Raw genomic sequence first — 26,092 nt, 5'->3', positions numbered from 1 at the left:
TTGGCCCGCGACATAATATCACATTATAATTTTTGTTGAAATGCACAGGCCGCCACTGCTGTAACACATGCACCACTAATACTACAAATCCCAGAATGCACTGCTAGTGCCTTGGCATGCTACATGCTACCAGGAGGAAAACAGGAGCTTTGTAGACAGGTGGGAGACAGAATATCTGTTCACCACCGTAAAGGACTGACCTGTTTGTGTTGTGTGCTGGAGCCAAATAATATAACACAGAAATCCAAAAATCCAGTCGCTCTGGATAAGAGCGTCTGCTAAATAACTAAATGTAAGAAGACATTTACATTTAGCAGATGCTCTTATCCCCCCCCCCCGAGGCAAGTAGGGTGAAGTGTGTTGCCTGTGGACTCAACGTCAATTTGCACGACCAGGAATCGAACTGGCAACCTTCCGATTAATAACCAGATTCCCTAACCGCTCAGCCATCTGACCCCCAAAACTCTATGAAACAAAACACCACGACAAGGACCTGGGCATGAAGCAGAAGCGCCAGAAGGAAGAGGAGAGGAAAATAAGTTTGATTTCACCGTAGACTATGTCCACAAAGTCCACATCACAGAGGGACGCTGCTGTAAAGACTAGCTGTCCCAGTTTGACATTTTGGCCCATTGTGTATCTGAGTTTGACACCTTAGAGCATCGTGTTCACGGTCAGTCCATCGTGTTTAGAGCTGCTGTTATAATTAGATACCTGAGGAAAGAGCTTCGATTGTGTGTGTGTGTGATAGGTGTGATTAGGAGAAGAGGGGGGTGAATGTGAGTGTGTGTGTGTGGTTTATGAGTGTTTTTGTGTATGAGTGTGTGTGTCAGCACAGGAAGTGTGTGGAAGCAAGAAAAAGAGGATGGGGAGGTCATGTGACAGGGGTTGATTTTGAGGTGTTAAATGTTACCACAAGAGAGATACACACACACATGGCCCCTCTCTGACACACAAACACTCACACACACACACGCATACACACACTAACGTGCAGACTGATATCTATTGAAGCATCTTCCACCTTGAGAGAATACAGAACTCTTCCCCTCCCTCTCTCTCTCTCTCTCTCTCTCTCTCTCTCTTTCTCTCTCTCTCTCTCTCTCTCTCTCTCTCTCTCTCTCTCTCTCTCTCCCGCTCTCTCTCTCTCTCTCTCTCTCTCTCTCTCTCTCTCTCTCTCTCGTTTCCTCTCCTTAAGTCTCCATCACGTTTCGTCTATTTCACAATAAGTGTAAACACACTCTCAAACGCACACACTAACACACACGCACAAACACACACACACACCCTGTCCTCCTTATAACCCTGTTCGGAGTGTACGGGCGTGCGTGTGTGTGCGCGCGTGTGTGTTGATCGTTTAGGCCAGACATTCCTACAGATTAGACGTGGTGTTAGACAGGGCCCGCATGTCTAAAGCCTCCTGTTTGTTCCGTGTTGACGGGAGCTAATCTGGAGCTAATCTGTCCCGGCCCTAATCCCTAATCTGAGCAGGGCGGCGAGGGACGGCCATCCTTTGTTGGTGGACGGTGGAGTGTGTGCACACACACACCTGCGCACGCACACACACCTGCGCACGCACAGACGCACACACACACCAGCGCGTGACGTTCGATGCAGAACATTGGCACTTGACTGGATTGAAGGACGTTGTGTATAGTGATGCTATCGATCACATCCCTCCAGTCTTTCTCTCTTTCCTTCTTGTTCTCTCTCTCTTATTCTCTCTCTCTCTCTCTCTCTCTCTCTTTCTCTCTCTCTCTCTCTCTCTCTCTCTCTCTCTCTCTCTCTCTCTCTCTCTCTATGGCTCTCTGTCTCTCTCTTTCTCTCTCTCTCTGTCTCTCTCTCTGTCTCTCTCTCACTCCCTGATAAATGGATCTTTATTTAGCATGCCTTCACCTGTTACAAATTAAATTACCCTCCCAATTGATTTTTCTACCATGTTTTCGGCACTCAAACTCACAGTGATCTCAGACACACACACACACTCACAGTCCTTGGCTTCTCTTTCCCCTCAGACTGCGTCCTTGTTCTGTTGACAGATCCACAGGGACAGCACACACACTCACACACACACACTCACACACACTCACTCACACACACACACTCACGCACACACACTCACACACACACACTCATACACACACACTCATACACACACACTCACGCACACACACTCACACACACACACTCATACACACACACTCACGCACACACACTCACGCACACACACTCACTCACACACACACACACACTCACACACTCACTCACTCACTCACACACACACACTCACGCACACACACTCACACACACACACTCATACACACACACTCACGCACACACACTCACACACACACACTCATACACACACACTCACGCACACACACTCACGCACACACACTCACACACACACACTCATACACACACACACACTCACGCACACACACTCACGCACACACACTCACACACACACACTCACGCACACACACTCACGCACACACACTCATACACACACACTCACAAACACACACTCACTAACACACACTCACAAACACACACTGACAAACACACACTCACTAACAAACACTCACAAACACACACTGACAAACACACACTGACAAAAACACACTCACAAACACACTCACAAACACACACTCACTAACACACACTCACTAACACACACTCACAAACACACACTCACAAACACACACTCACTAACACACAAACACACACTCACAAACACACACTCACAAACACACACTCACAAACACACACTCACAAACACACTTGTTCTTGTGGTGTCTTCACTACATATTGAGGTGTTCAGATGACAGGAGCAGAGGAAGGGGAGGAGGGATGAGGGGTGAAGGGAAGTCCATGCATTTCTCATTTGTATCTGTGTGCATGTGTGTGTACTTGTGTGCACGTGTGTGAATTTCTGCGTATGTATGTGTGTATGTGTGTGTGTGTGTGCCGTGTACACACGTTCCTAGTATCTGTAATATTTGCGTTCTTGTTTGGCGAATGTGTTGAATGTTTTGTCTAAGTGTGTCAACCCTCTGGTGTGCCTGTGTGTGTGTGTGCCTGTGTGTGTGTCTGTGTGTGTGTCTGTGTGTGCCTGTGTGTGTGCCTGTGTGTGTGTCTGTGTGTGTGTCTGTGTGTGCCTGTGTGTGTGCCTGTGTGTGTGTCTGTGTGTGTGTCTGTGTGTGCCTGTGTGTGTGCCTGTGTGTGTGCCTGTGTGTGTGCCTGTGTGTGTGCCTGTGTGTGTGCCTGTGTGTGCCTGTGTGTGTGCCTGTGTGTGTGCCTGTGTGTGTGTGTGCCTGTGTGTGTGCCTGTGTGTGTGCCTGTGTGTGTGTCTGTGTGTGTCTGTGTGTGTCTGTGTGTGTCTGTGTGTGCCTGTGTGTGTGCCTGTGTGTATCCACTCCTACTTTGTTAATGTCAGCTCTCTTGGCAGACGCCTCTAATGGTTTATGAAAACGACTTAACTTGACATTTAGATCCCGTGTCTGTGTGTGTGTGTGTATTTAAGTCAAAAGTAGAACTAAAGCCAATCTCTTTTTTTTATTTTTTATAATTTGTTTTCCAAGTAAAAGTTATTTGTCTCTCTCTCCCCTCTCCTCTTCTCTCCCTCTCTCCTTCCTTCCTTCCTCCCCCTCCCTCCCCTCTCTCTCTCTTTCTCTCTCTCTCCCTCCCACTCTCTCGCTCTCTCTCTCTCTCTCTCTCTCTCTCTCTCTCTCTCTCTCTCTCTCTCTCTCACACACACCAATAAACATACACACTCCCCCCCCCCATCCCCCCTCCCCCCCCCCCTCCCCCCCTTTCTGACCTGAGTCAGCAGATCTCCATATGGACCATATGAACGTCTGCCAGTACACTGTGTCTCTGCTGACCAGAACACATGATGCGTGTGTGTGTGTGTGTGGGAGATATAGAAAGAAAAGGAAGACAAGAGTCCTTTTTGGAGGGGGGGGGGGGGGCTTCATTTGTTGTCATGGTAACACCAGAAAACTCTATCTGGCTGCCATGGAAACTAAATTGAATTCATTGAGAGGTTGTGTGTCGTAATATGTGCGTACGCACACACACACACACACACACACACACACACACATAGACATTCGTGCACTGGGGGTCAAGAGAAACCACTTGAGGTTCAGATGAACGGATTCATCCCAAACTTTAAGTTTGTGTGTGTGTTTGAGTGTGTCTCGACAAAGGCCCCTGTCTGGTTATAGGAGCTGGAATATGAATGTGATCTATTCATTAGACTGGACTATGTGAAGACACCATGTTCAACAGGCCATACATGTTTAATGTTCCTTAAAGAGGGACACACACACAGTGGGGAGGGAGGGAGGGAGGGAGGGAGGGAGGGAGGGAGGGAGGGAGGGAGGGAGGGAGGGAGGGAGGGAGGGAGGGAGGGAGGGAGGGTGTGCAGACATAAGCAAATGATGGTGCTCAGAGAGAGAAAGACAGGATGAGAGTGTGTTGAGAGAGAGAGAGAGAGAGGGAGAGAGAGAGAGGGAGAGGGAGAGATAGAGAGAGAGAGAGGGAGAGAGAGAGAGAGAGAGAGAGAGAGAGAGAGAGAGAGAGAGAGAGAGAGAGAGAGAGAGAGAGAGAGAGAGAGAGAGAGGGGAGAGAGAGAGAGAGAGAGAGAGAGAGAGAGAGAGAGAGAGAGGGAGGGAGGGAGGGAGGGAGGGAGAGAGAGAGGGGGAGGGAGAGAGAGAGAGAGAGAGAGAGAGAGAGAGAGAGAGAGAGAGAGAGGGAGAGAGGGAGGGAGGGAGGGAGGGAGGGAGGGAGGGAGGAGGGAGGGAGGGAGGGAGGGAGGGAGGGAGAGAGAGAGAGGGAGAGAGGGGGAGGGAGAGGGGGAGAGAGAGAGAGAGAGAGAGAGAGAGAGAGAGAGAGAGAGAGAGAGAGAGAGAGAGAGAGAGAGAGAGAGAGAGAGAGAGAGAGAGAGAGGGAGAGAGAGAGAGAGAGAGAGAGAGAGAGGAGAGGGAGAGGGAGAGGGAGAGGGAGAGGGAGAGGGGGAGGGAGAGAGAGGGGGAGGGAGAGAGAGAGAGAGAGAGAGAGAGAGAGAGAGAGAGAGAGAGGGAGAGGGAGAGGGAGAGGGAGAGGGAGAGGGAGAGAGGGAGAGGGAGAGGGAGGGAGGGAGGGAGGGAGGGAGGGAGGGAGGGAGGGAGAGAGAGAGAGAGAGAGAGAGAGAGAGAGAGAGAGGGAGAGAGAGAGAGAGAGAGAGAGAGAGAGAGAGAGAGAGAGAGAGAGAGAGAGAGAGAGAGAGAGAGAGAGAGAGAGTCAGTGTGTTGGGAGGGAGGTAGACAAAAATTTATGGGGGCAAAGTTCAAGAGGGCCATTGGACATTGTGTGTGTGTGTGTGTGTTGGCCTTTAGTTAGCAGAGGCAGCAGTTGTTTCATATGAGTTGTGGGTTACTGAGTTGTTGACTGATTGTTTAGACAGTGGTTCTTCTGTATCCTACACACACACACACACACCACACACACACCACACACACACCGCACCCACACACACACACCACACACACCGCACACACACACACACCACAGACACACCGCACACACACACTCCATACACCCACACCAAAGACACTAAATACACACTCTGCACACACACACACACACACACACACACACACGCTTCCTGGCTCTCTCTCTCTTTCTGTCTCCCTCTCTCTCTCTCTGGTGTATGTGTGTGTATGCGTCTGTGTGTCTGAGAGAAACAGAGTGTGTGTGTGTGTGTGTGTGTGTGTGTGTGAAACTTCCTGAAGTTTGACATGTTTTTTACTGACTGGGTGATTTTCTGTCTTCCATCCTGTAATCTGTCTATCCTCTCTCTCTCTCTCTCTCTCTCTCTCTCTCTCTCTCTCTCTCTCTCTCTCTCTCTCTCTCTCTCTCTCTCCCCCCCTCTCTCTTTCTTTTTCACCCCTCCCTCTATTTCTCTCTCCCTTTCGCTCACGCTCTCTACCTCATCTTTTGTCTCCACCTCTTGTCTCTCCCTCCCTTTGACATTCAAATGTTGTTTTGAAACACTGTTGTTTTTCTCCCCTCCTGGCACCCTTCTTCCCCCATCTCCCCACCAGCCCAGTAACTGACTTTCATTTGTCCTCCCTCCCTTTCTCACATCTCTTACTCTCTCTCTCACCCTGTCTTGTCTCTCTCTTTCTCTCCCTCTCCATCCCTCCTCCCTTTCCCCTCTCTCCCGAGTATATGCGGTTGGACCCCTAGCTCTCCGTAGTCCTGTGTTCTTCTGTGTGGCGCCCACCTCCAGAGTGTGCTACTGCAGCGTGGCCAGCAGGGGGAGACAGCCCAGCCTGGGCCCTCAGCAGGGCCTTGGGCTCATTCTGCAGGGCTCTGGGCTCATTCTGCAGGGCCCTGGTCGTTCTCATGAGTTGTGTGTCTGTTGTGCCAGGCTGTGTTGAGATAGAGGTGTGTGTGTGTTTGTGTGTGTCCTGATGTACTTTTGGTGGTGGGTGTTATAGTCTAGATAACCAATGATGCCCTCCCTCCCTCCCTCCCCCCCGCGTTCCTCTCATTTCAGAGTCTTCAAGAAGTCTAGCCCCAACTGCAAGGTATGTTCAGATGTTAAATATCCTCCTTGTGTGTGTGTGTGTGTGTGTGTGTGTGAGTGTGTTTTCCCAGTAGAGTCAATGTCCTCTACAGACTCATAACCATCACAGCTTCCTCTCTCTCAGTCTCTCTCTCTCTTGCTCCTTTCTTCCGCCATCACATCATTCTTAGCTCTCCTGGTTCAGTCTCTCTCTCCTCACCTCTCCATCCCTCCATCTCTCCCTCTTTGCTCATACAAGGAGATTTTCCTCTTTTGCTTCTATTTCTACTATACTTTTTTAGATACCTTTCTTCCCTCCTTCCTTTCTTTCGTCAACCTTCTCTTTCTCTCTCTCCCCCCCCCCTCACTGTGATGGAGGGATCAGTGAGTGTTGATGATGTGTTGTGTGACGTGACTCCACCCGTTAAAACAGTCTACAGGAAGGGAGTGGAGCGATTAGGGGTGTGTATGTGTGTGTGTGTGTGTGTGTGTCAGATCACTGTGAGTTTGTGCACCAATTTGAAGCCTTTTTCTCTCTGTCTCCTTCAGCTCACAGTATATCTGGGGAAGAGGGACTTTGTCGATCACCTGGACCATGTAGACCCAGTTGGTGAGTGAACACACACACACACACACACACACACACACACACTGGTGAAGAGGTGATGTTGTTTTGTATGACTCCCCCACCCCCCTCCAGGGTCTGCCCTTCTGTGTTGCCATGGTAGCATCTCTCACACGGAACACCCCCTCACCCCTAAGGGCTGACGCTCATGGTGAAGTTGAAGGGGTGAGCGTGTGTGTGTGTCTGCACATGTGCAGTAACAAGGGTTTTTCACAAGACGCACAACATAACGTCATAAACAAACCAAACGGGGGTTGTTTTTCCGTAACTCTCTCTCTCTCTCTCCCTCCCTCCCTCTCTCTCTCTCTCTCTCTCTCTCTCTCTCTCTCTCTCTCTCTCTCTCTCTCTCTCTCTCTGTCTCTCTCCCTCCCTCCTTCCCTTTCCCTCCCTCCCTCCCTCCCTCCCTCCCTCCCTCCCCTCCTCTCTCTCTCTCTCTCTCTCTCTCCTCCCTCCCTCCCTCTCTCTCTCTCTCTCTCTCTCTCTCTCTCTCTCTCTCTCTCTCTCTCTCTCTCTCTCTCTCTCTCTCTCTCTCTCTCTCTCTCTCTCTCTCTCTCTCCTCTCTCTCTCTCTCTCTCTCTCTCTCTCTTGTGTGTGTGTCTCCTCCCATGACTACAGCTGTTGGTTCTCAGTGTTCCAGAGTAAAGCAATTGTTTTCTTGTTCATCATAAAACAGCCAGTTTTACTATTATGAAGTTATTTTTGAGTAGAACAGATGGCTTCTAAAAGCTCCACACAAACCAGTTTCATGTTGTTCACCAAACTCTCTCTCACACACACACACAGACACACACACACACACACACACATACAAGCACTTATAGCTGATTTCAATGATGCTATTTCTGGAGAGCTAGAACAATGCAAGTTAAGCACTCAGTGTGTGTGTGTGTGTGTGTGTGTGTGTGTGTGTCTGTGTGTGTGTTGTGGGGAAATTCTAAATGGCTCCATCATCATTCTAATGCTTGTATCAGGTAGTAAATGTGTGTGTGTTCATTGCATTTAGTCATTTAGTCATTTACATGTACATTTAGCAGACGCTCTTATCGAGAATGACTTACAGTAAGTACAGGGACATTCCCCCCGAGGCAAGTAGGGTGAAGTGCCTTGCCCAAGGACACAATGTCATTTTACACAGCTGGGACTCGAACTGGCAACCTTGACATTACCAGCCCGCATTGGATGTGTGTATTAACACCTTTCCCTATCTCTGTAGATGGAGTGTTGCTTATAGATCCAGAGTACTTAAAAGACAGGAAAGGTATGTAGTGTGTGTGTGTGTTGTTACTCTATACAATGATTTAGTGATTCATAAAGAATTTTCTAACACGGTGTGTCCGCTCCCTCCATCCCCCCCCCCCGTCTCCCTCTCCCCCCCCCTCCTCCCTCCCCCTCTCCCCCTCCCTCTCCCCATCTCCCTCCTCCCCCTCCCCCTTCCTACCCCTCCCTCCCCCTCTCTCCCTCTCCCCTCTCCCCCCCCCTCTCCCCCCTCTCCCTCCCCCTCTCCCTTTCTCCCCCCCTCCCCCGCCCAGTCTTCGTGACCCTGACCTGTGCGTTCCGGTACGGCAGAGAGGACCTGGACGTGCTGGGTCTGTCCTTCCGGAAGGATCTGTACATCTCCACGTTCCAGGCCTTCCCCCAGCTGCCGGAGGAGAAGCGTCCACTGAGCCGCCTGCAGGAGAGGCTGCTGAAGAAGCTGGGCCCGCACGCCCACCCCTTCAGCTTCACTGTGAGAACACACACACACACCCCTTCAGCTTCACTGTGAGCACACACACACCTTCACTGTGAGCACACACACACACACCTTCACTGTGAGCACACACACACACACCTTCACTGTGAGCACGCACACCTTCAGCTTCACTGTGAGCACACACACACACCTTCAGCTTCACCATGATCACACACACACACACGTCCCTTCAACTTTACCCTGAGCACACACACACACACTTATCCACACACATACACACACATCCATGGTGTTCATGGTGGTGTGTGTTCATGGTGGTGTATGTTCATGGTGGTGGGGTGTGTGTGTTCATCGTGGGGTGTGTGTGTCAGATCCCCCAGAACCTGCCCTGCTCGGTGACGCTACAGCCAGGCCCAGAGGACACTGGGAAGGCGTGCGGCGTGGACTTTGAGGTGCGAGCGTTCTGCGCCAAAACAGTCGAGGAGAAGATCCACAAGAGGTGGGAGGAGGGGGTTCATACACACCAGGGTGTGTGTGTGTGTGAGTGTGTGTGTGTGTGTGTGTGTGTGTATGTGTGTGTGTGTGTGTGTGTGAGTGTGTGTGTGTGTGTGTGTGATCCACTAGAGGTGGGAGGAGGGGGTTCATACACACCAGGGTGTGTGTGTGTGTGAGTGTATGTGTGTGTGAGTGTGTGTGTATGTGTGTGTGTGTGTGTGTGTGAGTGTGTGTGTGTGTGTGTGTGTGAGTGATCCACTAGAGGTGTGTCCCTGCTGGGGATGAGTGTGGAGAGTATGTTAATACGTGTGTGTGTGTGTGAGAGCAGGAACTCTGTGCGTCTGGTGATCAGGAAGGTGCAGTATGCTCCAGAGAAGCCGGGGCCTCAGCCCATGGTGGAGACCACCCGCAGCTTCCTGCTGTCGGACCGCTCCCTGCACCTGGAGGCCTCTCTGGATAAGGAGGTACACACACACACACACACACACAGACCTGGTACACACACACACACCTCTATATCAACACAGTCTGGCCCAACAGACGCACAACTGGTGTGTTTCACAGACATCCTCACCGTGTGTGTGTGTGTGTGTGTCCAGCTCTACTACCACGGGGAGCCAATCAGTGTGAACGTCCATGTCACCAACAACTCCACCAAAACAGTGAAGAGGGTCAAGATATCCGGTAAGACACACACACACACTCACTGACACACACACACACTCACTGACACACACACACACACACTCACTGACTGTGCATGCTCATGTGTGTCCAGGTGTGTGTATTCGTTCTCCTTGTGTGTTAACCTTGTATCTCCCCTACAGTGTGTGTATGAGTGTGTGTATGTGTGCAGGTGTATGTGTGTGTGAGTGCAGGTGTGTGTGTGTGTGTGTGTGAGTGCAGGTGTGTGTGTGTTAACCCTGCCCTCCCCTCTCTCCTGCAGTACGCCAGTATGCTGATATCTGTCTGTTCAGCACTGCTCAGTACAAGTGTCCTGTAGCCCAGTCAGAGACTGAGTAAGTACCTCATCCCTCTCTCTCTCTCTCTCTCTCTCTCTCTCTCTCTCTATCTCTCTCTCTCTCTCTCTCTCTCTCTCTCTCTGTCTCTCTCTCTCTCTCTCTCTTTCTCTCTCCTACTCTCTCTCTCTCTCTCCTACTCTCTCTCTCTCTCTCTCTGTCTCTCTCTCTCTCTCTGTCTTTATCTCCCATTGTCTCTCCCTCTATCCCTCCATCCCTCTCTCCTCCATGTCTCCTGTTGTCTCTCTTGTCGGGGTGTGTATGAGTGTGTGTGTTGGGTGAATTCACACCAAGGACACACATCCAGGTTTGGCCAAACTGATACTGATGTCATCAACCATTTATTTCACTTTTATTTACTGTATTATTTTCTATCGTTCTGTGTTTTTTCTACTCATTCTGTTTATTAACAAATACTGTTACAGTATCACTGTTACTGTTTTTGCCTGACGCATCCCTCTGCCTTCAGACACCCGTCCCTCGTCCCTTAAATATGACATCACCCCGTCCCATGGTCCTTTGAAACGACCCCCCCCCCCCCCCCGCACAGCTTGACCCATCAGCGCTTTCGTCCCTTCCTTATGACATCACAGTGATCGATCCTTCAGACCCCCCCTTGGTCTCCATGTTATGACTTCATGACAGTTCTCCCTCCCCGCCCCGCCTCCCTCGCGTGTCACCCTCTGATGACCTCACCCCTCACGGGGGTTGTGGGTATTGCTGTCTCAGTTGTGCAGGTGACAGAGGTGATCCTCCACTCCTCTGACGCCTACATCAAAGCTGTAGGGCACGCCTCCGACCGGTGAGTAACCGCGGAAAAGGAACACGTCACCCCAGACAACCCACCCCCCTCCCTCCCTCCCAAACTCTGACTGAAGTCAAGGTATGCCCCGTCCCTTAAATATGACATCAGAGCTGCCCTGGCCCAGTTGTACGTTCTAGATTTCTACAATTCTGCGTTTGAAAGTTCTAAATTCTAACATTCTAAATTCTAACGTTCTAACATTCTAAATGTTTACATTCTACAATCAGAAGTTAAAAAATCATTTTTGTTCAAATGTTCGACTGCATTTCTTAAGCTGATGTGATCCTGAATGTCTTTTTATTGTCCAACAGAGAACTATCAATCTTTTCCTTATATAAGCTTTTTGTGACACTTCTGTTTAACTGTCTCTAAACACACGCACACAAATAGGTCCACACGCACACACACACACACACACAACCCTGGTCCAGTGGAGTTGTGTTGCTTGGTGGGTGGTATGTGGTTACCGTGACTGTCTCTGTGACTGATTGGTGCCTCTGACAATCCAACAACCCTGATTGGACCGGATGGGACTCCTTGAAGCTGCCGGCCTCTGATTGGCTGCTTGACCTCTCAGCACCTCTCAGAAGCGAAAATCATGAAGATGGAGAGATGTAATCCATCTCTTTCTCTCTCCCATCTCATCCCTCTACCCCCCCCCCACTTCTACCCTCCCTCCCCTCTACCCCTCCCCCTCCCCGCCCCCAGTGACCAGGTGTCCCCCAGCTCTACGTTCTGTAAGGTGTACACCCTCACCCCCACGCTGACCAACAACAGGGAGAAGAGAGGGCTGGCCCTGGACGGCAAGCTGAAACACGAGGACACCAACCTGGCCTCCTCCACCATGTGAGACACACACACACACAGATACAACACACACCAACACACACACTCTCTGGTGAGGCACACACACACAGATACAACACACACCAACACACACACTCTCTGGTGAGGCACACACACACAGATACAACACACACCAACACACACACTCTCTGGTGAGGCACACACACACAGATACAACACACACCAACACACACACACACTCTCTGGTGAGGCACACACACACAGATACAACACACACCAACACACACACACACACTCTCTGGTGAAACACACACACACACATTGAAACATACATATGACAGACATCAGAAGAATGTTGCATGAAACAATCATGTGCCGTGTCTGACATGTGCCTCATGTTGTGTGTGTGTGTGTGTGACTGTGTGTGTGTCTGTGTGTGTGTGTCTGTGTCTGTGTGTGTGTCTGTGTGTTTCCAGAGTGAAAGACGTGTCTAATAAGGAGGTCCTGGGAATCCTGGTGTCCTACAGAGTCAAGGTCAAACTGGTGGTGTCCCGCGGAGGGTACGTCACACACACTCACACACACACTCACACACTCACACACACTCACTCTCTCTTCTCCCACTCAAATCACATCAAATCTAACTGTATTTATGTTGCCCTTTTAAAAGTCATGCCCCAAAGAGCTTCCAGCCCAGAGTTCAGCTGGTCCTGACTGATGTGATGGTGTGTGTGTGTGTGTGTGTGTGTCCTTACAGGGATGTCTCTGTGGAGCTGCCCTTCGTTCTGATGCACCCCAAACCCTCGGACCAACCCCCCTCCAGGCCACAGTCAGGTGTGTGTGTGTGTGTGTGTGTGTGTGTGTGTGTGTGTGTGTGTGTGTGTGTGTGCGTGAAGGTGTACTGTATGTATGTGTGTGTCATTTGCTCCAGCAGTAATGTTGTTATCCTCCTACAGCTGTTCCAGAATCAGATGCCCCAGTGGACACCAACCTGATAGAGTTTGAGACCAAGTAAGTGTGTGTGTGTGTGTATATTGGTGTGTGTGTTTGTACTTATTTATTTTGTTGGACACAATACTAATCATCTCCTTCTCCTGCTGCTCTCCCTCTCTTTCTCTCTCTCTCTCGCTCTCTCCCTCTCTCTCCCTCAGTAATTTCTCTCAGGATGATGATTTTGTGTTTGAGGACTTTGCCCGTCTGCGGCTGAAGGGAATGAAGGATGACAAGGATGAGGATGACCACTTCTGCTAGCTCTCCCTCCCCCAAGACCAGACACCCAACCTGGGCTTGAGGGGCTAAGAGAGTCCCTGGTCTCAACGGCCTACCGCACATCCCCTTTCTCTCATCTCTCTTTATCTCTTCCTCTATTCCCTCCCTCCCCCTCCCTCCCCCTCCCTCCCTCCTCATCTCATGTCCTCCTTTCTTCTCCTCTCTTCTCCTCTGATCCTCTCCTCTCTCCTCTCCTCTCTCCTCCTCTCATGCTCTCCTCTCTTCCTCTCTTCTCATCCTCTCCTCTCTTCCTCTCCTCTCATCCTCTCCTCTCTCCTCCTCTCATTCTCTCCTCTCTTCCTCTCCTCTCTCTCATCCTCTCCCTACTCCTCTCTCTCCCTGCCTTCTTTCCCTAAACCCAGGGTGAGAAACAGATGAAACAGAGAACAAATGAATGAAAGAGAAAGAAAAAAGAGAGAGAAAGTGGGGCAGAAGGGAAGGGAGAGATCTGGGGGAAAGAGCCATCCAACATTGTTAGGTATATATTCTATGTTTGGATCCGTAGATTCAGGGTTGATTGTGTGTGTGTGGTCTCAGTGGAGGTGGAGCAGATGTCGGCTATGATGTCAGAACCATGTTAAATCTCTCTCTCTCTGCACAACTACTTATAGGGAACACGAGCATAGGGTTTATGCAATTATTATTGTCGTCATGTTTTTCCTTCTTGATTAATGATGATTGATTTGACTATGGCACTTCTGCCGTAGACCAACACACACACACACACACACACACACACACGACTACCTTATCTTTTATGTTGTTTATCTATTACGGTGTGAACAGTGACTGTGTCCATGAAGTAGAGGTGTGTTTAGATACTATCTTACAGGCAGGGGCGTGTTTTGCGATCCATAAACGAGATGCTCTTGTCAGTGGGCTTGCAGTATGGCGTTGTGGGCTTGTAGAAGGACAGGATGGACGTGGGTGTACGCGCACACACTCTAATGCCAGGGGAGGGAGCTGTGTGTTATAGCGCCACCTGGTGTCAGGTAGAGGAAGTGCTGCTCTGTGTGTTGGGTTCAGGGATAGGACTACTGTATATTTGATGTAGAAGTCGCGAAATATATTGGATTGTAAGCACAGATCTGGGGTCAGGTGAGATGTGATCCTAGGTCGGTCGTAAAAGGCATAGTTTGGTTCTGTGTCTCTCCTACTATAAGTCTTATATAGTTTGGTCTTATATAGAGTTATTTTCCTCTTTGTAAAATCTATATAGAGACACAGATCTTTGGACAAGAAGCAGGTGGGAGGAGGGAAAACAAATATATATATATATATATATATATTATTTTTTTTGTTATATTTTCCAGAGATATACTTAATTCAAATGTTGCGTTACTTGTCCTTTTATGGGTGAAAAACATTGTTGCATTTTGCGTGGTAAAGAATCAGGTGATGAGGATGAGGACCCTGCTGTAGTCTGCTCGTCTGCTGTAGATGTGCTGCCACTCGGTCATCAACGCGGGAAGCCGGTCTTAATACACAGCTCTCGCTCTAGTCCGTTAAACGAAAGGAATAGGCCAAATTTACAGGAAGGAAGATCTGAATCCATTGCAGAGACTGTCGCTTGGCTTAGACTTTCAGATCGATTGTCAACTTGTTTAGTCTGATTTACTATAGTTTTTTTTTCTTTTTTTTTCTGTTGGTTCGTTGGGGCACACAGAATAAGAGAGAACACAGACACTTCCTGTTTCTCCATACACTGTTTTATTGTCTTTTTAATACAGTATCAGGGGGCGTGGCCAGCCACCCCGGGTCCCCCTCGTGGCAACGCTGTCCCGTGCACATCAGGGTCTAGCACCAAAACAAACCCCTTAAATAAAACTCTAGAAATGTTGTTTATAGACTTAATAGGTTTGGATCGGGTACCACTCCTCCTACCCCCCCCCCTCTTCCAGGGGCTCTCGTCCTGTAGGGCCGAGTCGTCTGGGTAGTCTCAGACGTTTTTGTTCAAAGACAAGAATGTATTTTTTATTGTGTGCAGCCTGAATTCAATTTATGTAAATTCCTTTTATCCGTCCGTCCACCAGTGTTTTCGAAACACGGTTTTAAAGAATCTGTCGTTTAGTGTGACACGGCTCGTGTGCTAGCAATGTTAGCAGGTGACGAGAAACTGTAGATCTTCTGATGCATCAACAACATCGCGAAACGTAACGTCACACGCCAACGTCACAGTCTGTGTGTTCATATTGTGATTGGATGCATGGCATGGCATTCTTACAATGCACTGGCAACAATATGAAAACGTTGTGACTAATAATTGTGATAGACCTTTTTAGAACTCCGAAACACGGAAGACGTCCCATGTAAATGTTCTTATATTGGATTATTTTTATGTTAAAAAAAAAAGTTAGTTCATTAGATTGTTCCCCCGTTCTGTCAAGTCAAATGCAGAAATGTTTTGATTTTGTTCCCATCCATCTTAGTTGAGAAGTATCCATGGAACCGCACGCCATCATGTCATAGTAGACTGCCGTGTTCTAAGTCTATTTTATTTTATTATTTTTTTAAATCTAAAGGACAAATTTAAGCTACTACAACTATTACTACTAAACATGCGATTCATAGAATGATACTTCAGTGCTACCTGGTAATTTAATTAATTCACAGATACGATGAGAAAAAGTATATTGTTATCGAGGAAAGATACTGTATAAGCAATATGTTATTTTAGTCAATAAAACTGAAAAAAACGTAAATGAAAAAAAGTACAATATTTTGAAATGTTACTCAGAAAAAACAAACATTGGAAAATATATGTTGCTTCTTTATTTTGTACTGCATTTTAGAAAATTAAAAAATATGAAAAAACAGTTAACATACAACTTTGTCTCTATGTCTCTGTATTGGATTGTCTGTGTGTGGATGTGTGTGTGGGGGGAGACTGATAGTATAGTAACACACAAGCCCACGATGACAGTAAAAAAAAAACGTTTTATTACAAAAGATCTCCAGGTACCATACTCTTATGAACTATACAAAAAAAAACAAAAAAAAAACGAATCACCTGACCACACGCGCAGGCAAACATCAAACTGCCAACAACGTTGACGAACATCTGACCGTTCATCTTCTCTGTCAGATCATTTCAGCTTTGTTTCTGTCCCCCCTCTCCTCTGATCGTGTAGCCTGATAAGGGGTGATCGTTATCAAGTCCTCTCCCTCCTCCAGCCCTCCCTCCCTCCTCCAGCCCTCCCTCCCTCCTCAGGTCTGAGGGTCGAGAGTGAGCTCGCAGGTGCGCCCTAACTCCCCGAGCTTGACTCGGGCGTACTCTGCACGGTTCAGGGCCATCTGGCAGTCCTTCCTGGCCGAATAGGTGGAGCCCTCGTGGGGCTGACCTGTGGCCACCTGGGGGGTGGAGGGGGTGGGTGTCAGTCTCGGACCGAGTATGAGTTTATCAGCAGGTGTGTGTGTGTGTTTCATGATGCGGAACCTACCTGAGTGAGGTAGCGGATCTGTGAGCTGAGCTCGCTCTCCACTCTGTTAACGGAACCTTGAAACTGGCCAAGCTGGCGGTCCAGGAAACTGGCGTTGTGTTTGTCTTTTGACAGCTCCAGTACGATGTTGCCTAGGAGACCGATGAGAGGTTATGAAAAAGAAACACTGTTTAACAGACTAAACACAAAATAAAGACATTTATAAACCCCAACGTTATAAGAAAAATACACGTCTGATGATTGCGACGGGATGTCAATAGAGAACGGACCAGCACACTGCAGAATCATTGCGATTTCCTTCTCGGTTTCCTCGAGCGCTCGAAGTCTGTCGTTAGCCATAAGTACCACTTCGCTCCTCCTCGACGGTCCAGGCGAATACAATTAACTTACTAACCTCACAAGGCACGATACCAGTGAATTTTTAACGACCATCGAACTCTAAAGCGGGTATACAGACACCAACCGGTTGTTTTTACGCCTCAACCAGTGAGCAACACAACATATTATATTCCTCAGACTTTATCTGGAGTCGCATTATGTTTACGTCATCAACCACATCTCCAGGTTGGTCGCTTTACTCTGACGCCGTTGCGTGGCGAAGTGGCGAGCAAGATGGCTACATCGGCTTGGCTGCATGGCCCAACCAGTATGCGTTTAACGGAGGGTTTGGTGTCTCTTCTGAAAGAGCAACGGCCCGAGTATCTTCCTGCACTTCTATCAAACTACCGGGAACATGGCGTTGTCTCGACACAGGTAATATCAGCTAGCAGGCTAACTGATAGTCTAACTCCCAACCGCTTCGTAGCAGCGTCAGTGTACAGGCTACACTGAGATGGACCGGCCCACTTTGCATTTGTATTTTCTTTTATGTACACCAGTGTGACACTACACTTCAACACACAAGCTTACGATAACTTAGCAAAGCTTTTACAAATGTTCTTGGTGGTTTTGGCCTGTCACTTGCAAACAAGTCGTTTTCAACCTACAGAGTTCTGGTGCCGTGGGGGGACTCGTGGGTCTCATCAACGCGAAGCTCAGCTCCAGTAAAACCAGGTGCGTCGCTACAACAACACGTTGGGCAATAGGGAATTGATTGAACGGGTCGCAGTTTTTAGGAGATAACTTTAAGCGTGTGTCTCTCTGACGTTGTGTTTCTCTCTTTCTCTCCCTCCCTCTCTCTCTCTCTGTGTGTGTGTGTGTGTGTCAGATTTGAAGGCTTGTGCTTGCTGTCGGTGTTGGTGAAGGACTCCTCAAGTGAGGTGTTTCAGCAGCACTGTCTGTCATGGCTGAGGTCCGTTCAACAGGTTATACAGGTAGGGTGCTCACACAGGACACACACATACACCACGCGCACACACACACATTACACACTCCACACACGTCACTTCAATGCTCTCATCCTTTTCTCTTCTATGTTCTCGCTTCCTCTCTCCCTCCTTTATCTCGCTAACAACTTTCAACCTAACTCTCTCTACGCATTCATGGTCCCCATCCTCTTATCTCCCTCCACATCCTCCAACCCCCTCTCCGCCTCTCCCTCTCTCCTCCTCTTCTCATTCTTTCTTCCTCCTCTCTTCCTCCCTCCTCCTCCTCTCCTCCCTCCTCTATCCTCCTCCTCGCCTCACTCTCTCCTCCTCTCCTCCCTCTCTCCTCCCTCTCTCTTCCTCCTCTCCTCCCTCTTCTCTACCCCTCTCCTCCCTCACTCCTCTCCTCCCTCTCTTCCACCCCCTTCCTCTCCTCCTCCTCTTCTCCCCTCTTCTCTCCTCCCTCTCTCCTCCTCCTCTTCTCCCCTCTTCTCTCCTCCCTCTCTCCTCCTCCTCTTCTCCTCCTTCTCTCCTCCTTCTCTCCTCCCTCTCTCCTCCTCCTCTTCTCCTCCTTCTCTCCTCCCTCTCTCCTCCTCCTCTTCTCCTCCCTCTCCTCCTCCTCTCCTCCCTCTCTCCTCCTCCTCTTCTCCCCTCTCCTCCTCCTCTTCTCCCCTCTCCTCCTCCTCTCCTCCCTCTTTCCTCCTCCTCTTCTCCTCCCTCTCTTCCTCCTCTCCTCCCTCTCTCCTCCTCCCTCTCTCCTCCTCTTCTCCCCTCTCCTCTCCTCCTCCTCTTCTCCCCTCTCCTCTCCTCCCTCTCTCCTCCCTCTCTTCTCCTCCTCTCCTCTCCTCCCTCTCCTCCTCCTCCTCTCCTCCCTCTCTCCTCTCCTACTCCCTCTCTCAGTCCCAGGCTCCTCTTCCGTCCATCCAGCTGGCAGTGAGTGTTCTCCAGGACCTGCTCCAGTTCTCCTCCCAGCTGCCGGAGCTGGCCCGGGAGGTGGGCCTCAACTCTACCCTGGGGATCCTCACCTCCCTCCTAGGCCTCAAGTCTGAGGTGAGCCCTGGTCTCTGTTGCTCCTGGTATGGGGAGAGCCGGTCCGGTCACCGCAGGCTGGGCTGGGCTGGGCTGTGTTGCTGACCTCACACCTGTTTTTCCCCTAAAGTTTCTCCTCTATCACTCACTCTCTGTCTGTCTCTCTCTGTCTGTCTCTCTCTCTGTTTGTCTCTCATTGTCTCTCTCTCTCTCTCTCTCTGTTTCTCTCTCTCCTCAAATCTTGATAAGTGATGTGTCCATGCTCGGGTGTGGAACATGCGGTAAATATGTTTGTTTGTGTGACAGTGCCACCTAGCAGCAATGGAGGGCATTACAGCCTGTATGATGTACTACCCCAGAGCCTGTGGCTCGCTCAGGGTGAGAAAACAAACTGACCCCGTATTTACAGATACTAAGTATTTGTGGAGCCCTGCAGTGTTTCATACTGTGTTGTTGTGTGACGTCTGTCTCTACAGGATAAATTGGGAGCCTATTTTCTGTCCAGGATGGACAATGCCCATCTTAAAATACAAGAGGTCAGTCACAATGGAGTTTTTCATCCTTCATATTTAATATTTCATCCCTCCATCACTTCCTCTAATCTGGTTTGCCTCATTGTTCTCTCTTTTATATGCCTCTTCCTCTCTGACTTTTCCCCCTTTTCCTCTCCCTCCTTCTATATCCTCCTCTTTCCTCTCCCTCCCTGTCTCCCTCTCTGTCCCTGTCCCTCTCTCTCTCTCCCTCTCTCTCTCTCTCCGTCTCCAGATGGCGTGTGAGTGTTACGGTCGCCTGCCCTGTCTGGGCGGAGTCTTGGAGAGAGGAGGAGGCGGGGGCAGAGCGGAGGGCTGGACCAATCAGATCCACTGTCTGCTGGCATCAGCCAATGGCATGCTGGCACAGCTCTACCAAAGCTCAGAGCCAGGTACAGTTCTGGTGGTATTGGTAGTGGTGCTGTGTAAGTAATAGAGTGCCCCCTGGTGGTGGTGGTGGTGTGCTGTGTGAGTAATGGAGTGTGCCCTCTGGTGGTGCAGAGGGGACGGTGCAGTATGAGGGCCCCGGTGTGGAGCTGCCCTACCCCCTCCTGGACGACACAGACCCCCTGGTCCTGCTGCAGGTGCAGCACCGCTACCGGGCGGTGTGTCTGGCCCTCACACACACTCTCAGGTACACACACACAGGTACACACACACAATCTCAGGTAAGCATTCATACACAGCTAATATACAAACACACAGGGATTCACTCTCCCTTTTCCCCCCTCTCTCCTCCACCACCTCTCTGTCTCTCGCCCCTCTCTCCTCTAACACCTCTCTCTGTCTGTCGCGCCTCTCTCCTCCACCACCTCTCTCTGTCTCTCGCCCCTCTCCTCCAACACCTCTCTGTCTCTCGCCCCTCTCTCCTCCACCACACCTCTCTGTGTCTCGCCCCTCTCTCCTCCACCACCTCGCTCTGTCTCTCGCCCCTCTCTCCTCCACCACACCTCTCTGTCTCTCGCCCCTCTCTCCTCCCCCCACAGTGTGGATCCAGCCTCAGCTGTGCGTCTGCCCGTTCAGCAGGTCCTCAACCTGGTGTGTCGCGCCCTGGCCGTCAGCTGCAGGAGCATAGTGAGTGTTACACACACACACACACACACACACACTCGCTATCTCACTCACTCACATATTCTCACTTACACCCTCGCATGCACACACACTCTGACATAAACACACCCTTGCACACTGATTAGCCAGACATTGACCCCTGCCCATGTGTACACACACACACACACACACACACACACGTGTGCTGACGCTGGTGTGTGTTGCCAGAACATGACAGGAGACGGCTGTGTGAAGCTGCTGATGCTGCCTGGCATACACACACACACGCTGGAGGTTCTGCAGGCGCTCATCTCCGCGTAAGTACACACACACACACACACACACAGTGCTACACTAATATCTGGTTATTAAGTTAGTTTAATAAAAAATGTATGAAGTAGATAATGAATGTTACTGTGTGTGTGTGTGTATGGTGTGTGTGTGTGTATGGTGTGTGTGTGTGTGTGTATGGTGTGTGTGTGTGTGTGTGTGTGTGTGTGTGTATGGTGTATGGTGTATGGTGTGTGTGTGTGTGTGTATGGTGTGTGTGTGTGTGTGTGTGTATGGTGTGTGTGTGTGTGTATGGTGTGTGTGTGTGTGTATGGTGTGTATGGTGTATGGTGTGTGTGTGTGTATGGTGTATGGTGTGTGTGTGTGTGTGTGTGTGTATGGTGTGTGTGGGTGTATGGTGTGTGTGTGTGTGTGTGTGTATGGTGTGTGTGTCAGGGTGGGCGGGGGGATGGTCCAGTACTCCAGTTTGCTCCAGAGGCTTTTCTCCCAGACCCTGTCAGCCTGGAGTCCTCCAGCAGAGAGCAGCCTGGGACAGCAGCGGGCCTTCAGGTAACACACACCCCACACACACACACACACACACACACACACACTACACACACTCGCCCACTACACACTCTCTGTTTCCCACAGTGCAGTGCGGGTGTCGGTGTTCAAAACGTTGGAACTGTGGGTGATAGTGGGCGGGGCTTCATCTGGCATCCTGCAGGGTAGCCCCGCCCACTCTGAACTCCTTTTCGCTCACCTCCTGGGTGACATCACACCGGGGGCGGACTCTGTCAAGGTGAAAGACCAATCACATTTATGGATGGACAACACCACATAATAATAATCATAGACATCTATGAATTGTTTTATTCCAACATTATTGTTTTAAAATATTTCTCTCCTCCACACCCCTCACACCCACACTTCTCTCCCTCCCTGTTTCCTCACTCTCGTCTCTCATCCCTCCTCCAGTTGAGGGCGGGCCCATCGACAGCGTCCTCTGATCTGGTTGGTCCAGGCAGCAAGCCCGGCCCCCGGCGGTCCAAGGGATTGGCTGTTGGTGATGTGGGCGGCGCTTCCATCCAGAGGAAAGGAGACGCCCTGGCCAATCAGGACACGTGTCTGTCTGCGCTCAGGGGTAAGTGGGCGGGGCCTGTCGAGCACGGTTCAAAAGAGGTTTTTAGTGTTGGAAGCCTTGTCACTAAGATGTCGACATCTGTGTCTTGTCGCGTATTGTAACCCATTTTTGATCTATTTCCTGTTACAGCTCTCAGACACATCGTACTGACCAGTGGAGCTCTGCTGAAGGAGGACTTTCACAAGGTGTGTGTGTGAGAGAGAGAGGATGTGTGTGTGTGAGGGAGAGGATGTGTGTGTGTGAAGGAGAGTATGTGTGTGTGTGTATGTGTCTGAAAGATCAAGAGTGCAGGTGTTTGTATTTTCACGTGTGTGTGTGTGCTAACTGTGCCCCCTTGTCCGCAGCGCCTCCACGACGTGGTGTTGCCCCTGTGTGTGCGTCTGCAGCAGCAGGCCCGGGGGGACGGGGGTTCCCGGGGCCCCGGGGGGCCCAGCGGCCAGTATGGGGGCCCCGCCCCCCGCAGGGAGCTGTACCACCTCCTGCTGGCCCTGGTGCTGGTGCCCCCCCCGCGCTGGCCCCCCCCGCTCACCTGCGCCGTGTCACTGCTCAGCCTGGGACGCCGAGACCACAGCACCACGGTGAGGACACACACACACTCACACACACACACACACACACACAGCTCCACGCTGAGGACACACACACACACGCACACACAGCACCACGGTGAGGAGAGAGAGAGATATGTATATACACACGCCCACAGGTATATGAAGCGCTGGGTCTAATGTTTGGGTAAGCAAATGTGTGGTCTGCACGGACAGGCCCACACACACGCCACCTTTATTCTTTCTTTATCCTCTCTCTGTCTCTCTCTCTCTCTCTCTGTCTCTCTCTCTGTCTCTCTCTGTCTCTCTCTCTGTCTCTCTCTGTCTCTCTCTCTGTCTCTCTCTCTGTTTCTCTCTCTCTCTCTTTCTCGCTCATGCCATCCCTCCAGGTGTCTTCCTTCTGCACAGAGGCGCTGACCATATGCAACTCCCTCCTCCACCCCCGCACCCCGTCCATCTCCCTCCCCCTGCCCCCCCTCACCCTCAAACCTGCCCCGGTCCTCGCCCCCTCCCAGGCCTCCTCCCTCACCCTGCCCACCCTCCTGGGGGGCCCGGCGCCTGGGCCCCCTTTCCCCGCCAGACACCCTCTGGGCCTGGGCCCCGCCTCCTTGCTGGGCTCCCTGGAGAACCACCTCCCCCTGGTTCCTCCGGGCCAGCCGGGCCACCTGGGCGCCCCAGGAGAGATGCTCCTGTCCCCCCGTCACCACCAGGCCGAGCTGGCCGGGCTGGGGCTCCCGGAGAGCCAGAGGCCCGTGTTTGTCCGCTATGACAAGGAGGAGGCGGACGACGTGGAGATCTCGCTGAACAGCGACTCTGACGACAGCGTGGTCATCGTTCCCCCGGGGATGCTTTCGCTAGGCGGCCAGGACTGCGCCGCGGCGCAGACGGGGCTTCCGGCGGGCGCGGCCCCCGCGGCGGCGGGAAGCAGCCAGGGAGGAGAGGCGGGGGGGGCTGGGGGCGTGGCCGGGGCGTCCGCGATGGACGTCTCGCTCCCCAATGACCTCCCCTCCTCCTCCACCATCTCCATCTCCATCCCCATCCTCCCCCCCTCCGCCGCCTCCTCCGGCCCCAACACCATCAACTCCTTCCCGCCCGTCTCCGCCCCCCTGGTGTCTCTGGTGCCGGCGCTCAACTCCGCCGCCCAGCTCACAGCGCCACCCGCTGGCCTGGGGGACTCACTGCCGGGGGCCCAGCTCCAGCAGATGCTGCTGCAGACGCCGGCCCCGGGACAGGCCTCCTCGCTGGGCATGAACCTGCAGATGCAGTCCCTTCACAGCCAGCTGGCCCAGACCTCCAGACAGCTGCAGCTGCAGCAGCAGGCCAACGAGGAGGACTCGGCCGTCATCAACATCAACAGCTCGGACGAGGACGAGGAGGACGAGATGGAGGACGAGGAGGAGGAGGAGGAGGGGCTGGAGGAGGAGGAGGGCAGCGACTACGCCGAGGAGGACTTCTACGAGGGCGAGGAGTACGAGGAGGAGATGGAGGAAGAGGAGGAGGACGAGGAGGAGGAGGGGCTGGAGGACGAGGAGGAGGACGAGGAGGAGGAGGGAGAGATCCCTCGTTTGGACGTTGAGGGCAGGAGAGGGGCGATGGGGAGGGAGGAGGGGCTCCGGGGAGAGGGCGGGGAGGAGGGAGGGATGGGGGGATTCGGCGTGGAGGGAGAGAGGGAAGGAGGGATAGAGGAACTGGGGACGGGGAGGATGCCATACGGAGACGAAGGGATGAAGACGCAGGAGGTGGAGAGTATCGGGGTGATGGAGGAAGAGAGGGAGGGGGAGAGGGAGGGAGAGGAGGAGGAGAACGACAGGATGAATGACCCCACCATGCCTCAGATCCTGTGTGTTACGGGAGGAGCGCTGGAAGAGAGGGAGGAGACCGAGGAGGAGGAAGGAGAGAGACCGGAGGTGAGGTTGTGGGAGCCGGGAGCCAGTCGGATGGAGGGAACCTCCTCCTCGGAAGAAGGCCCGTCCAATCAGCAAGAGCAACGGGAGGCTATTCGGGAGACTTCGCAGGAAACGAGCGCCGCTGACGACCAGCCGTCCAATCGGGAAGGAGAAGAGGCTCAAGAGGGCGGGGACTCGGCCAGGGAAGAAGTGAGCTCATCGGCTCAGAGCGAGAAGGAGGGGGAGGGATCCGAGCGAGAGAGGGGGGCGGAAGAGGACGAGGAGAGAGAGGCGGATGGAGAAGATGGCAAAGGAGTTAAACGGAAGAGAGAACAACAGGAGGAAGGAGGCACAGAGAAGAAAAAGGTAAAAAAAAAACTTTACAAAAACTGAAGTAGTATCTTTTAGCATAGCATTATCTTAGTTATCTTTTGCCCTGTCACTGCATGTTGACATATCTCTTATCTTTTGTTCCCCCCCTCTTCCCCAGCTGGACGAGGAAGTGATGGCCTCCATGCTTGCTGACTTTGTGGCCTGTCCCCCTGACGACGAGGACAATGGTGCTTCTGCCTCCAAACAGTCTTAAAATGGGCAGGTTTGGGCTGGTTTAGACGGGTCTGGGCTGGTTTAGATTGGTTTAGACTGGTTAAAGATCCATTGGTTTAAACTGGTCTGGACTGGTTTAAGATCGGTTGGTTTACACTGGTCTGGGCTGGTTTAAGATCGATTGGTTTAGACTGGTCTGATTAAGACAACACTAGACTCGAATGGTCTGGTCTGGTTTAAACTAGACTGTACTAGTTTGGTCTGGTGCGATATTCGACTGACACGCATCCAGACCCAGTTTTTCTACAATACTGCATGCAGTCAATTCACACTCTAAAACCTCTTCCCCTTTCACACACACACACACACACACACACACACCCTATTATAGGACCCCACACACTCTGTGTAACACAACTTGACTTTTGTTCTGTTGTTTTTTTGATATAAGAAAAAAATATATATAAAAGGTTTGTGTGTGGCCATTTTGACGTGTGTTATTCTTGAGGCTGGTTAGTATAAGCGTGTTGTTGATCACTGTCCTGTTTGTCTTCACTTCCTGTTTGCATCTGCTTTTGGTTGGTGTCCATCTTTTGTTATTAAATGAATAATAAACATCAGAGACAAACGGACTGTTTCTCCTCATGAGGATTAATGCAGGTTCGTAGTGTTTTGTTTGTACAAGAATATCGATTACACGATGACATTATTATTATGTATTCAGTTAGCTGGAGGACTTGGTGGCTCGTAGTAGTAATATAATTATTCATGTAACTGATGAAGACCACCAACTGGGAGTATTACTAGTATTTATTTAGGAATCTTCTGGAGCAGACGGCTGCCTCTACCACTGTCAGGCCAGAGTTAAGATATGCTGGGGACACACCACACGATAATTGGCCCAATTTCCCCCCTTCTGACAATCCTAGGTAATGTCCCGATTATCTTGATGGTTCTACAGATTATTTTATCAGATGTTTCCTTGGTGTGAGGTGTGTTAGGAGTGATCGAACCTGCTCGGAAGAACGTCTGAGCTGTCCCGATCGCGAACATGTTGAATATTTACAATC

The 26,092-nt window shown here is 51.0% G+C and overlaps 3 protein-coding genes across 3 annotated transcripts in view; 2 read left to right on the top strand and 1 right to left on the bottom strand.

The window, feature by feature from the left end:
• The window catches only part of arrb2b (arrestin, beta 2b), a 21,578-nt gene extending 8,184 nt beyond the window's left edge, over positions 1 to 13,394 (top strand). Inside the window, exons 2-14 of the mRNA XM_084691988.1 lie at positions 6,551 to 6,581; positions 7,109 to 7,169; positions 8,398 to 8,442; positions 8,714 to 8,910; positions 9,249 to 9,376; positions 9,701 to 9,836; positions 9,972 to 10,056; positions 10,319 to 10,391; positions 11,905 to 12,042; positions 12,480 to 12,563; positions 12,761 to 12,837; positions 12,960 to 13,014; positions 13,155 to 13,394. Of these exons, the coding sequence (XP_084548114.1) occupies positions 6,551 to 6,581; positions 7,109 to 7,169; positions 8,398 to 8,442; positions 8,714 to 8,910; positions 9,249 to 9,376; positions 9,701 to 9,836; positions 9,972 to 10,056; positions 10,319 to 10,391; positions 11,905 to 12,042; positions 12,480 to 12,563; positions 12,761 to 12,837; positions 12,960 to 13,014; positions 13,155 to 13,254 (1,210 nt within the window). The 3' untranslated portion in view covers positions 13,255 to 13,394. The remainder of the gene's footprint in view (positions 1 to 6,550; positions 6,582 to 7,108; positions 7,170 to 8,397; positions 8,443 to 8,713; positions 8,911 to 9,248; positions 9,377 to 9,700; positions 9,837 to 9,971; positions 10,057 to 10,318; positions 10,392 to 11,904; positions 12,043 to 12,479; positions 12,564 to 12,760; positions 12,838 to 12,959; positions 13,015 to 13,154) is intronic.
• Positions 13,395 to 16,189: 2,795 nt separating this feature from the next.
• On the bottom strand, positions 16,190 to 17,266 carry med11 (mediator complex subunit 11). The gene is made up of 3 exons (XM_084692017.1): positions 16,982 to 17,266; positions 16,713 to 16,843; positions 16,190 to 16,623 (listed from the first exon to the last, which is right to left on the bottom strand). Exons 1-3 carry the CDS (start codon positions 17,049 to 17,051, stop codon positions 16,480 to 16,482), a joined length of 345 nt encoding a protein of 114 aa, XP_084548143.1. The 5' UTR covers positions 17,052 to 17,266; the 3' UTR covers positions 16,190 to 16,479.
• Positions 17,267 to 17,307: 41 nt separating this feature from the next.
• On the top strand, positions 17,308 to 25,677 carry pelp1 (proline, glutamate and leucine rich protein 1). The gene is made up of 17 exons (XM_084691956.1): positions 17,308 to 17,465; positions 17,701 to 17,765; positions 17,920 to 18,025; positions 18,917 to 19,066; positions 19,352 to 19,423; positions 19,522 to 19,581; positions 19,811 to 19,967; positions 20,077 to 20,209; positions 20,562 to 20,649; positions 20,854 to 20,942; positions 21,352 to 21,465; positions 21,550 to 21,700; positions 21,877 to 22,042; positions 22,172 to 22,227; positions 22,387 to 22,620; positions 22,980 to 24,842; positions 24,967 to 25,677. Exons 1-17 carry the CDS (start codon positions 17,325 to 17,327, stop codon positions 25,060 to 25,062), a joined length of 3,741 nt encoding a protein of 1,246 aa, XP_084548082.1. The 5' UTR covers positions 17,308 to 17,324; the 3' UTR covers positions 25,063 to 25,677.
• The last annotated feature ends 415 nt before the right edge of the window (positions 25,678 to 26,092 follow it).

Source organism: Hypomesus nipponensis, chromosome 25 (genome assembly GCF_054491055.1).
Source record: "Hypomesus nipponensis isolate SF chromosome 25, ASM5449105v1, whole genome shotgun sequence".
Lineage (NCBI taxonomy): Eukaryota > Metazoa > Chordata > Actinopteri > Osmeriformes > Osmeridae > Hypomesus > Hypomesus nipponensis.
Note: the sequence above shows the minus strand (reverse complement) of the source record. Positions and strands in the feature narration are given on the sequence as shown.

What these genes read in the sequence shown, in the direction of transcription:
- med11 (XM_084692017.1), bottom strand. Translation starts at nt 17,051, where the DNA reads ATGGCTAACGACAGACTTCGAGCGCTCGAGGAAACCGAGAAGGAAATC. An exon ending in AATGATTCTGCAGTGTGCTG is followed by an intron (nt 16,844 to 16,981) that starts GTCCGTTCTCTA and finishes TCGGTCTCCTAG; the next exon opens with GCAACATCGTACTGGAGCTG. An exon ending in AGATCCGCTACCTCACTCAG is followed by an intron (nt 16,624 to 16,712) that starts GTAGGTTCCGCA and finishes TCCACCCCCCAG; the next exon opens with GTGGCCACAGGTCAGCCCCA.
- pelp1 (XM_084691956.1), top strand. Translation starts at nt 17,325, where the DNA reads ATGGCTACATCGGCTTGGCTGCATGGCCCAACCAGTATGCGTTTAACG. An exon ending in CCGTTCAACAGGTTATACAG is followed by an intron (nt 18,026 to 18,916) that starts GTAGGGTGCTCA and finishes TCCCTCTCTCAG; the next exon opens with TCCCAGGCTCCTCTTCCGTC. An exon ending in GAGCCTGTGGCTCGCTCAGG is followed by an intron (nt 19,424 to 19,521) that starts GTGAGAAAACAA and finishes CTGTCTCTACAG; the next exon opens with GATAAATTGGGAGCCTATTT.